Source organism: Stegodyphus dumicola, chromosome 4, assembly GCF_044657685.1.
Source record: "Stegodyphus dumicola isolate Sdum_Otavi_A_Nest chromosome 4, ASM4465768v1".
Taxonomy (NCBI): Eukaryota; Metazoa; Arthropoda; class Arachnida; order Araneae; family Eresidae; genus Stegodyphus; species Stegodyphus dumicola.
The window spans coordinates 4,318,298-4,331,590 of NC_140771.1; the positions used below are offsets into that span (position 1 = coordinate 4,318,298).

The 13,293-nt window shown below is 27.8% G+C and overlaps 1 protein-coding gene across 3 annotated transcripts in view; it reads left to right on the forward strand.

Annotated features, from left to right (window-relative positions):
• LOC118199260 (synaptosomal-associated protein 25-like) overlaps window positions 1-10,661 on the forward strand; it is a 49,145-nt gene extending 38,484 nt beyond the window's left edge. For all 3 annotated transcript variants that reach the window (XM_035371069.2, XM_035371068.2, XM_035371071.2), the window contains one exon: window positions 1,974-10,661. In XM_035371069.2, the coding sequence (XP_035226960.1) occupies window positions 1,974-2,039 (66 nt within the window). In that variant the 3' untranslated portion in view covers window positions 2,040-10,661. The remainder of the gene's footprint in view (window positions 1-1,973) is intronic.
• Window positions 10,662-13,293: the final 2,632 nt, after the last annotated feature.

The following is a 13,293-nucleotide window of genomic DNA, read 5'->3' on the forward strand; positions in this document are numbered from 1 at the left end:
TATTGTATATTTCACTTAATAATTGGTGTTTTATTTAATGGTTTAATCTCCTTGCCCTCATTCCTATTATTTCTTGGTATTTCTATTGAAAATTCACTTGGTAATTAAAAAGTTAAACTGTTCTACACGTCCAATATAATAACTTTATGAAAGAGGAGTCACTAGCATATCTGTGGGCAAGAGAAACATGTTTGTTTGCATTGCAAATATTTACAAACTTTCTGTTGGTGAATCATTTTTCAAATAGATCCTTGCAGTATTTACATTCTTGCCATACTATGTATATTGATTTTGATGGTTGTCTGAATGCTCACTTGTGGCTTTAGCCAATCTTGACGTAGTGATGATACATATCTAGCATTTCATAAAGAAAAATATTACAAGGTGTATGATGCTGAGCTTGATAGTCGTAACAAAATGTCAAGCCATTGCAATAATATGACCTTCCCAGCAATGAAGCAGATGTTTATTTTCACTGTGAAATTTTGATTTTTCGCCTGTCCATTGATAATTCTGTTATTCTTTTGTCAAACTTATTTAATTTTAACAAGTACATATATTATAATTTCATTTACTTACTGGCTGTTTGATTATATTATACTGACAGGTTTAGAAGCCAAGGTGAAACTTCTTGCATTAATCTACTTTAGTTTTATTACTATTGATCTATTTCAAATGACATAACTAATTGAGAAAAGAAATTTCAAGTTTCAACAATGGAAAGGGGAAATTGCAAATTTCCTTTCATAACTCATTTGTTATATTATTAAAAGCTTATTTAAGCAGTTTTGCTATTTTCAATATGTAAATATAGATTGAAGTTTTAATTAAATTTTTTGAATAGCTAGAGTTGACAGCAGTAATCCATTTGTATTTAAGATTGAAATGTTGATTTGAAAGTTAATAGAGTTGAATATGCAGTGCACATTTTTTGTTTTGATAGTTTTTAAACTAAAATATTTTGGTAACTAAGCTAAACTGAAATAAATCTCTGCAATATAAATTGTTAGTTTAAAGCCTATACCTTTGATATATGTGATCTGGAAATTATTTTTGTCAGTATCCAAAAAACATGCATTGGTTTTATTCGATGCTTTTTAGAATTTAAGAAAATAATGCTACAAGACATTCTGATCAAACATTTTTAAATAAGCTAAAGAAAAAGAAAGTAATAGTTTCTTAAGTAAATATATTGAATTTCAATAAAAACCTGTCTAAAAATATGGAAGCCTGAATTCAAAATGAGTATTTTAATAACTTATTTCTACTAATATTTTCCTTCCTAATGACCAAGTTTTTAATAATTGGTTTTAAAAAAATTAAACTTGATTTTACAAGAGGTGTTTTTGAATACCTATTTTAAAATCATTTAATTTTTTTTATTATTATTTTGGTTTTCTTGTTTTAAAATCTTAATGAGTTTAAATTTGAAAGTGGCCATTTTTTATTATTTTTACAGTTTTAAAATCTTACTGCAACTTTAATTTGAAGTCCTATATTTTGCTATTGGTAAATGTTTTCTCACCATTACCACCATTAATATACTTGATATCAAATGGTCATATAAAATGTACATAAAAATTATGTACAGTGTTATAGCACTTTAGGGAAAATTTGGATTGTCTCCCCTTCTGGTTTTAGAAGCGTAATTCACTGCTCCCCCTCCCCTAACTTTGTGGTTAAATACTTCTGAATTTTCTTAATATTTTTCATGCTTCGAAAAAACCTGTATAAACCAAGATTTAAGTAATTATAACAGCATGCAGTCAATATTCTATTGCTTATATGTAATTTTAAGTAGATTTAAATTCATAATAAAAAAATTCCTGACTTATTGTATATGTGTTATTGACTTTTAAACTTTTCCTTGAGTGTACCAGTATTCTATGTACTTAAAGAAAAATATTGCTGAAAATTGTTGTTTTGGTTTTATAGTCTTTTTTTCTAACTAGTCTTCTTTGTTCGAATTTTAGGCACAATCAAATGAAACTCACATTGTTAATGCTAATGAAAGGGCTTCCAAGCTGCTGAAGAATTAAATCTATTATGTGAAAACTTGAAACTTTTGGTGATGTGTAGGGTGTTGCTGTATCCAAGAGTGAGGCTTAGTAGAAGAGCAGTCTACCTTCTATGTAAAAGGCCTCAAACATATCGTTTTTCTGCTTTTTCAGAGAGTAGATGTTGTGCCAGTGCATTCATTTCTTTCTGCAACCATTAAATACTACCTTCTGAGGCACAAAGGCCCAATATGTTTTTCAGATTTCATTACATGTTTGTTTAATCTGTACTTATTTATGAAATAATACCCATACTAGTAAAATTTTGAGCTTACTTTTAAAACTACATTTTTTTAAATGTGCTAATACCTGTAAATTTGCTTTAAAAAGTTTATGTAGCACCTTTGGACTTTACATCATGTGTATATAAATGACAGCAAAAGAAAAATTTTTTTAATGTTTTTGTTACTATAATTTACTATATAGCATTTCATAATAAGTTTTATCATCATAAATATTCTTTTCTTGTGTTAATTGGTTAGCTTGGTATCATGCATTTTTATTTACCTACCTTTTTTTTTATCATGTTTTAGGGTATGTTTGGTATTTTACTGCATCTATTTCGTTAAAACTGTAATCTGTTAAATCTTTTATTGTGTTAAAATGTTGAATGTAATGATCAATCAAAATATTTCATATGTCATAAAATTATAATGTTATTATAATATTGAACATTAAAGTTAATGAATTTTCTATACTGAAATTAAGCATAAAAATTTTGTTAAAATGATAAATATATTTTGTGTGAGTCTGGGCTGAATGTATATGTATCATAAAATGTTTGAATTTAAAGAAAGATCTAAAATATTTTTATGTATATTTTAAATAAGAAATTTAAATTTTGAAAGAATTGTGGGATGTTTGTTATACAGATTATGCTTTATGTACTTATATTTAAAACATTTATAGTAGCTTAAATATTTAATGTTTCAGAAAGTGATTGTGTATGTTGTTGTACTTACGTTTTTATAACAATATTGTTATAAAGTTACAATGTATAATCATTGTAAAATGTTTGTGTTTCATATGCCACGTGGTTTGATTTATTCTACAGTAATTAAATGAGGTAACATTTTTTGTGTAATTTTGGTAGGTAGTATGTTCCAATATTTTCAAACAGATTTATTCAAAACATTTTACTCTGCATTGATCTTTTTTCCTATATTAGTATTTTATAACTATTGTTTGTGATGCTATTACGTACAAAAAACTTCATTGTAATGCTTATATTTTCTGGGGGGGGAAAGAGTGTGAAAAATCACTTTCTGTGGAAAGTTTTGGTAATTTTTTTATAATATATTAGACATTTTTAAAATAAAATCAATAAGGATTCAGTATATTTATATAAATGAATCGTGCATAATCGTGCAGGAAAGAAATATTAAATTACATTTACAAAGATATTACATGAAAACATTGATATAATGGAGAGCAAGAACTGAATTTCTGATCTCATGAATCAGGTAGTACCAGTTATTAATCTATAATGTGTTATTTATAAAAGTTCAAGTTCATTAAGTTTAAATAACTTGCTTCATATGTATGCATTTATATATATAGAGAGAGAGAGAAGAAATAAATACAAAGTAAAAAAAAAAAGTTCAAAATTTTATAAAATTGTACGCTGAAAGCACAACATTTGATGGTAATAATGCATAAGGAAACAAAATAAAAAATACTTTTAAAATTTATCCCATATTCAATTCAGAATAAACGAGATACAGATACAAAATGGCAAACCTCAAGAAATGGAAGGGGGGCAAAACCCAAAATTAAGAATATTTACATCTTTCATCACATTTTCATCACGGGATTAATGTCACAAAAGAAGCAAATAAATAAAATAGCCTTTTTCTGTACTGACAAAGACAAATTAGAGTTTAAAATTTAAAAAAAAATTATCTTAGAAAAGCAATCGAAGTAATCTGTGACTCTATCTTTCCATCCCCTACAGGCCGAAATAAGCGTTACAGAAATTCTAGTGTTGAAACCATAGATAAACTGAAAAAGACTGAAATAATAAATGAATTTTAAAAATATTTTTGAGTAGATTTTGTCCCAAAAACTTGCAGAAATAATAATCCAGCACTTGAAAAAAAACAAAACTGTGTAAACTAAATGCAATTTTTGAGACATACGGGCCATGTAAAAAATAATACTAAATTAAAAAAATTAAAAGTTTGGTACTGTGCTTCTGTTTTTTGTTATTTGCATATGGTTTATTCCGAATTGAGTATAGGATAAATTTTAAACATATTTTCTGTTTTTTAATATATTTTGTTTTGTATTATATGTATATGTGTGCACACAACATTTGTGCATGTATGCAGTCTTAAGATTTACCTAAAATTAAGTTCACATTTTTTTAAATACGCATTAATATATTTTCATTAATAAACTACATTTTCATATAAAGGGTTTTAAAAGGACAAATTTATGAATTTTTATTGATAAAATAAATTTTCATATAAAGGGTTTTAAAATATATGTGTGGATTTGTTAACATAAGTATGGTAAAAAAATTTATTTTCAAACATATTTTACTGTTTTCTATATATCTGTTGGTGTAAAGTTTTTTATATGTAGAAAGTAGCTGTCGGCTTTGTTTCCTCAAACATACATTGTAGATGGTACTTCTGATTATAAAATTTTTCAAAATAGGCCAAATTTTTCCAAGAATAGTTTTAACACTGTAATTACAATTTTGCAAATATGAGATTTAACTTTTTATATGTTATGCTGGGTTTAAGCAATTCAAGAAGTTCCATATATCTCTATGTGAGATTCATCTAATTAATATATATATGGGTCAGATGTAAATGAAATAATGAGTACTGCTTTACCCAGTAAGAAATTATTGATCACTAAAATGAGGAACTTGTGTTTACTCTTAAAATTTGCTCAGAAAATTGCTGAATTTCGTTGGTTATAGCATGGAGAAAGTGCAGAAACTAAATTTGTTTTTTAGTATTGTAATGAATTTTTTAAGTAAAAAATTAAGCATTATGAACATTATACTGGTGAAGTTTTGCGGCACAGGAATATTATAAAAAGTTAGATTTTAATGTCTGCAAAGGCCAAACCACTTACTTTGTTAAAACTGCTCTTTGCCTTTTTATAGAGACCTCTCTAATATTTACTTCTGAAATCCATACCTTATATAAATAATATGTGGAATTCATGTATAGAGTACATATGGAGTACATATCTTGTCTCTAAGGAAATAAAGCCTGTAGCTACTTTTTTCAAACAATCTGTATATGTGCGTGTAATATATATATGTATATATATGAAACAAGTGTTTGCAGAAAATAGTGATCACAATATTAATATATGCTCATGAGGAGATTGTGCACAAACTATAGTGCTGTGAAAATTAGTGCTGTGAAAAGTGAGAAAATATGCTCAGTGTATTTGCTATAGAATATTAAATAATTTTCTAATCATAACTTTAAAATATTTGACAGTTAAATTTTTTGCAGTTAACTTTTGAAATTAATTTTATAATTTGACTTGTCAATAAGATTATGTGCCTTGTTAATATTATATGCCAAAAAATATAGATAAAAATGTAATTGTCTTTTTCTCAAAAACATTAAAATTAATTACCAAAATTCTACAAAAGTTATTCATTTACAAAATCAGAGGAGTTATTAAAATTCAGTTCACTCATATTTTAATTCAACAAATTTTTCAAAATTTAGTTCCGCCTTCCCCCCCTTTCCTTTTTGAAGGCCTAAATAGGAGCTAAGCTTCATGTGAAGTAATTTATTTTCCTGTCAGTTTTATAAAGTGTACTACTAACTTGTGTGTTTTTGAAGAAGCATAAAAGTATTGAATTTATGAATGGAAACTGTTTTCTTTTATTCTGCATATCACTACCTTTTTCAATCGGAGATTCCCATTTAGTATGAGTAAGATGTAAGCATATTATTGAAAATTTCTTGTAAAATTTTGTAAATTTCTATAACATATGCTATCAACATTTATATATCTATATTTACATAAATAATTCTCAGAAAAAGATTTAAATTGGGCCAAACATTGATTATACTGTATCATTTTGCACAACATTTAATTCTTTGTTTGATAGTGTACCATTGGATAAATATGTATTTTGTCATTAATGTGAAATACTTTTATGAAATATAGATCTATATATTTGTACAAATGATTTTGAAGCTGTGTACTTAAATTCTTTGTAGTTCGCTGAATGAATAATGAGATTATTTTCAGGTGAGAGAAAATTATAAACATTCCTTGAATAACTGAGAATTAACTCACAAATATAGTAGTTGCAGTCTTGGATGTTGTACTTAATATACACTATTAAAGTTTAGATAACTAGTCAGGATAAATGTTGCAGTGTTATTAAGTGGCATGTAAACATCAGTTTATTGTAGTACTTCGTGTGTTGGTGCTTTTTAAATCAACAGTGAGCTGGGTGTTTCTTTCCTATGAATATGTATTATTTTAATGTGTGAACCTGTATAGTTTTAGTGGTTCTCAATAGAAGTTATAGTTCCTGATTTTATTAAAGGGGGACTAGCTGTGTTTTTCTGATTTAATTAATCTTTTTAAAGACTGTTTTTTAATATTGTAAAACAACATTTAATATAGTGAAAGGAATTGTAAGATTATGTAAAAGTAAAGTTAATATATTTAATTAACTTTATGAAATGAATTAAAAGCTTTTTTTTTTTTTTTTTTTTTTTTTTTATTTGGGAAAAAAAATGCAAAAATATTTTACTGTAGATATTAATTCTTTTTTTCCACCCTTTGAATGTTAAATTTGTTGCTTGCTTGTTTGAGGGGAAAGGAGTCTTATTAATTGCATAAAACTACTAAATTTGTTGTAGTTGTAAAACTTTTGCTTTGTAAAAAGTGTGCATGTAGATTTTTTTTTTAATACTGTAAAAATGTAAGTTGTATACAGCCATTTTTAAGTTTGTAATTTTCTACCAAAATGAAAAAAATTGAATTTTGAAAATAGTAATTTTGTGCCAAATAACAAATAAACAGCATAGTTTATGCTAGCAAATTTGATAGTATTTTGACCTCTTTTGAATAAAAACATGTAAATTATATAATACATTTCTTTTCTTGAATCTTTTTATGTCAAAAAATTCTAGTGGAATCAAATTGAAATTATAACTTGGCGCTTTGTAGTTTTCCTCCTTCCTTCTCATTCTCAAGCCATTAAGATTTTTTTGTTATCATATATAAAATGGAGTGTAATATATGTTGAGTTAAAGTTTAAAGGAGGTGTTTTTTTTAATTTAATTTTATACCTAATATAATAATATTGAGAACCATCATGTAACTATCAAATGTTGATGTTTGTCTTCTGTGTTGTGATGATACTAGAGTTCTGGCTTTTGTAGCCAAGCATTACTAGTAGAAAAATGATCTTTTTGATCATTATGTTGTATCATTGTGTAAATAAAAGATGTCCTGTGATGTATGTTTTCAGTCAGTTAGGGAAAATTTGATGGAATGCAATGGATATAAAATACACTTGTCAGAATTTCAAACTGGGCAGAAGTGATAAATTTAGTACTAGCCAGTTGCGGCATAATGATCAAAAAGATTTTTTATATACTGTATACTTTTTCTGTTTATTTGTGTTTCATATTTTAGATGATGTTTCCCTCCTTGTTGTAATCAAAAAATGGTTCTTTAATTATTTTTTAAATGTTCCTACTCTTTGATATTGTATGCCGTTATGGTAAATGTAACTTGAAAATTCAGTGTTATAATATTAATTTTCTGGATTGCCTTCCTTTTACAAGTTGCCAACTCTTTTTCTGTTTTATTAATGAAATGAAATTCTATGCTTATGTTGAACATGCCTTCTTATTGCTCATGAATGGTGCCTCATTTGTGTTATGAAGAGTAAATTAATTGCACATTATGATAATGATAATCATTTTATACAAATAAAATTTATTCTTTCATATTTATATAAATATACATTTCATAACAGTGTTTGAAATAAAAGAATTTGCTAAAAACAAACTAAATTCACATCATAGGTACTGTGCATTTTATACCCAATAAGTCTTAAAAATAAATTATCTCTATCCCATACCGTCCGTATATTATACGCCTTCACAGATTTTGTTTTAAGCTTGCCTGATATGAAATTTCTTACTTTTATGAAGCAGAAAATATGTCTTGCTTATTATTTATTAACATATATATTGTTGAAAAGGGTTGGCAACTAATTGTGCTTGTAAAAATATCATTTATATTTACTTGTGACTATGGGACCACATTTATATCAACTGAAGCTCCAGTAAAATTATATTATGCAGAAAAATACAGCAAAATGATGAATGTTTAAAATCTTTAGAAGGAAATATAGGTATGTGGACAGCACTGATTTATTCTTAAAATTATGTAATGTTTTATTCTTCAGAGCAGTTTATCTAACATTTCAGATTTTAGATTTTTCACATTTCACATAGTTTCGTCTTTGTAAAGTAAAATAAAAATAAATAGGCTTGATTAACACAAAACAAACTCTTTTTTGCACAGTTTAGTCTAAAAATTCTTAACACTACAGTAATATTTTAAACTATTAATTTAGAAATCAGATGCAGATATTTTAATTGTATTTTGCACCTATTTTGAATATAATACTCGTGGAAGAAAAGTTTGAAATAAGTGGAGCGAAGCAAAGGTTGACATACATAATAATTCAAATAATAACAGTTTCCTTGTATTAATCATTCATATAACTTTGGGACATATTTCTCTAATATTGTACTGGAAACGCTTTGTATATTACATTTGACATAAATTTTTCTTAGAAGTAATTTTTGATAAAAAAAAAAAAAAAGGTTCTGGTTCAATATCAGTTTTAACATAAAACATGCTTTTAAATATCTCAATTTTTAATATAATATTGTAATTGGGAAAAAATTTATAACATTTTTTACTAAATTATATATTTTTATCATTTGTAAATATCTAAATTTTGTAACATATATAGCATATCTGCACCTAAATTCTGGAAGCTGTCGAGAGAGAGAGAAATTTGAGAGGTTAAAAACTGCTTACTTCGTTACAAAACAATAAGTTTCTCAAATATGCCTTACTTTGGCTGCATTGCAATGGTTTGTTGGTAAGTCGCTGCAAGCTGAAGCCATACATTTCTATGCCCCCCCCCCTTTTTTTTTTTTTTTTTTTTTTTTTTTTTTTTTTTTTTTATTTTATGAACTGTTTATGCATTTTCTCAACCCCATGCACTCTTCTCTTTTAAAATTATTTTATAAAAATTTTCTTTCTTAGAATTTTTATTTATTTATACTTTTATGTTAACTAACAATGAATGGGGGTACTTTGCTTCTTTATATACATAATACCTATTTTTAACATTTAATCTCTTAACATGACATTTTACGTTTGCCTGTTTTATATGTAAACTAATGTTAACTTCATTCTCAATTCAACATAAAACCAGATTATCAACTGTAAAATTATTTTATTTTGAACCTTTTTATTATCAAATTTGTGATTTGAAAAATATTTTTAAATTTTATTAAAATATGAACAGAGATTGTTAGCATGTAAAATGTCATGTGCTAAACATTTACATATCAGTATGTTATATGTGAAGTAAAATATTCCCCAATTACTTGGGGCTAATTTTATTTATTATTTCTCTCATATTATTTTTAAATACCATGTGTGTCTTTTATAGAATTGCTGTCTAATTCCAGTGGAAGAGCATATTTCTAGTGATTAATTTTTTTAAGAAAAATAATTTTAATCAGTTCATCTGCATTATAAGTGGAACCGTACTCTTCTTTATTATAAAGCTAATTAAGTGTTTAAAATTGTTCCAAAATTGAAATATTTCTGCAAAAAACAGAAAAATAATTTTCATTTAGAAATATTTTTCTGTATTTCCTTTATATCTCTGTGTACATTTTTATTTATCTTTAAAATATTGCTCAGTTTTAAATCTGAATATGATTCAGAAGCATAAATTTGGCATGGGGTTTAAAAATTCTTTTAATGAATCCTGTTTTCTGAGGTTTCATAAACAGAGCATTTGCTATGATTGAACCAAAGAACTTTTTATCTTCAAACTATATTTCTATTGAATTCTATTTTATGAACAGATTGTAAATCTATCATTAATGATCCGTGCTAAACTGTGCCAATATTTTTCTTACTCTTTGTCATACCTGAAGCACATTTTTCTGCAATTTTGAAATATTTGTAAATAAGTTGATATGAAGAATTTATTTTCCTCATGTTTTGGAGACCCGGTGACATGCATCAGCAACAAACGTGTGGGGTCCCATTTTTAATGTTTGTAATATATTGTAATACATTTCACTGAAATTCAGTATGAATTGTAATGAATGTGAAATTCAACTCTTTTTAAATGAAAAGCAAATTATGATATTTTGTATGTTTTTAATTTCATACAAGTCTACAATTATTGTGCTTGTATCAAGTGTAATGCCTTGTAAATCTGTCTGTATGCTGCCTTTGTGTATATGTTTGTTGCTGGGATTGAATAAGTGTTATAAAAATGCATGTCTTATATAAGCTACGTGAATAAACAATACTGTGATAGCACAATAAGTGTTTTGTGTTCATTTGAAGAACTGAATTTGTTTGAGGTGTGTTAATATTTTGTAAACATTATGACTTTACATGTATAGCGAAATTTAGAGGTTTTTTTTGGGGGGGTAGTAGGAGGGATCAGAATTCCACTTGCTAAACATATCAGTGCAATACGTTTTACTGGTGCTAAAAAGTTTCATATAAGGGATTATTTTGAGGTTCATGAAAATGTGAAAAATCTCGCTATTTTTCATCTAAATGATAAATTAATCATTCTGAACTTTTTCAAACACTTGCCTGCCTTGAACTTTCAATATTTTGTTCAAAAATATATATAAATCAACTAATTTAAGAAAACATACTGATAAAAAAATATTGTCTAAAATGATGTAAAAATGTAAATTAAGATCCATAAAATACATCTGCGTGATGCTCACGTCGCGTCATAGAAAGGAACATTTGATGTGGACATGTCAACATGTCCATTGAACAGCTGATCAGTGGGGGACTGAGTCCAGATTTAGCCTCCAAAGCGATAGTAAGCGTTATTTGATTTTGAGAGAAATGGAATCTGTTATCATCCATCAAACATCTTGAAAGAGATGTATAACGGAGGAGACAATGGTATCTCTTTGGACGTATAGACCTGCACATCTTTTCATGTGGAACTATGAGTGCTTAGTAACTTTTTGAATAATCGTTTGTGATTTTACTTTAATTAATGATAACCAATGTGTCATGTTAAGTATAAACTAATGTTGAATGTAAATACAGTCAAAAGTCCTTAATCCGGACTCGTCGGGACTTCGGCGATTCCGGATTATCGATTTTTCCAGATTATAGATCATCAGTTTAAATCTGGTAAGATGTCATGCAGAAATTATAAAATTAAAAATATGAAACCGTAATTTATGAAATAAAGAACAATTATGATCTAAAGGGTATCAAAATTTACAAAAAGAAAAAGCTTAATATTTGTTTACTTTCAGTGTAAGTTGTTTCGTTTCATGTGATAATACTTTCTCTTTAATTCTATTAAACAGACAATTTGTTGTTTAGTTACAAAGTCCTATAATTGCTGCGTCGAGAATACCGACTAATTTGTCAATTGAAATTTTTTCGTTTTCAATAACCTCTGAGTCACTTTCTTCACTATCGGAAGCGAATTATAATGATGAGGAACTTGATTTAAATCATATCAAAGACGGAGTACATCGAGATGAAATACTACATTTAGTAAAGAATTGTAAGCCAAATAAAGTAAAAACATCTGCCCTGAAGATAAGGATAGTGTTGACAGATCAACTTCCTATTCACTGCACGCCGTGTCGTTTCTCTTTCCCCGCAGAGCAGCGTGAAATTGATAAACATATTTCGGAATGATTAGATAATCAAAGGATATGCCTTTATCCATTTTTTGCAGGAATTTCACCTTCTGTTTAATGGACTTCGAAACATACTTTCACTTTTGTAGATCCTTTACATATTAGTAAATATATATCGGAAATTCTATTTGACATAATCGGAAGTTCAAGCTTACTTTTATAAAATTGCTCTAACAGTCTGCAAAAAATAATAAGCCGGATCCAATTTGAAGATTAAAGAACAACGCAATCTGCAACATTAACTGAAATAGATAATTAGATAATTTTAGCTTATACCGTCCGTTATACATTAAACGCGCATGCGTAAACGTATTATGCGCATGCGCATATGTATATTCGCAGCCGTAAAGGTCTTACGCGCACGCGTAAACGCCTATGCGCATGCGTAAACGCGACGCATGCGCAGAAAGTTTTAGCTTTGAGGTCTGGATTATAGATTATTCCGGGTTATGGGTGTCCGAATTAACGACTTTTGACTGTATATTGATTGTAATTGTGATGAATTAATTTTGAATGCAATGTAGTTTGAATCTCTCTGTGATTGCCTTCAGTTAGACACGGAAACGCCGCAGTTATCTCAAGAAATGGTGTCCATTCTATCTCTGTTTTTCAAGTACACATTTTCTTGAATCTCTGCTCCCATCAGGACTTGGGAATATTAATTATCAAAAGTAATGCTTAATTAAAAATTAATTTTTACTTTTTTCAAATTCGTCAAGTTTATTGAAAATAATATACACACGCAGTGTTTCTCTCTATATAGTATATACAGGATGTTTCATAGATAATGGGACAAACTTAGAGGGGTGGTGGAGCATACTAAAACATGCATTTTTTGTATAGGAATGTAGGGTCTAAAGTGACGGATTAAGGCAGGAACGCAAAAAAACGACAGGAGAGGAAAATGTGTTTATGTACAAAATCAACGCAAAGTGCTTCTTTGCAGCAATACAGTATTCACAATAAATGTTCAAAAAAGGGAACACTAACAGTAATAGGAACTACAACTGTGATTGGCTGGCAATGCTGCAGTAGAGTGAGCTGGACAAACCACGATCCGATGCATCAGAATATCATTTGCAACTCTTATGTCGAGCATGATGGGTGAGTTTACGCACAGGGAAAAAAGCTGACATGCATCTCACGTATGGCGCTGCTAATGGGAACAGCAGAGCAGCGCTGCGGTTATACCAGGAACGGTTTCCGAACAGGCATATGCCGAAGCACACAATGTTCGAGAGGTTGCATCGGTCTCTGTGTGAAAA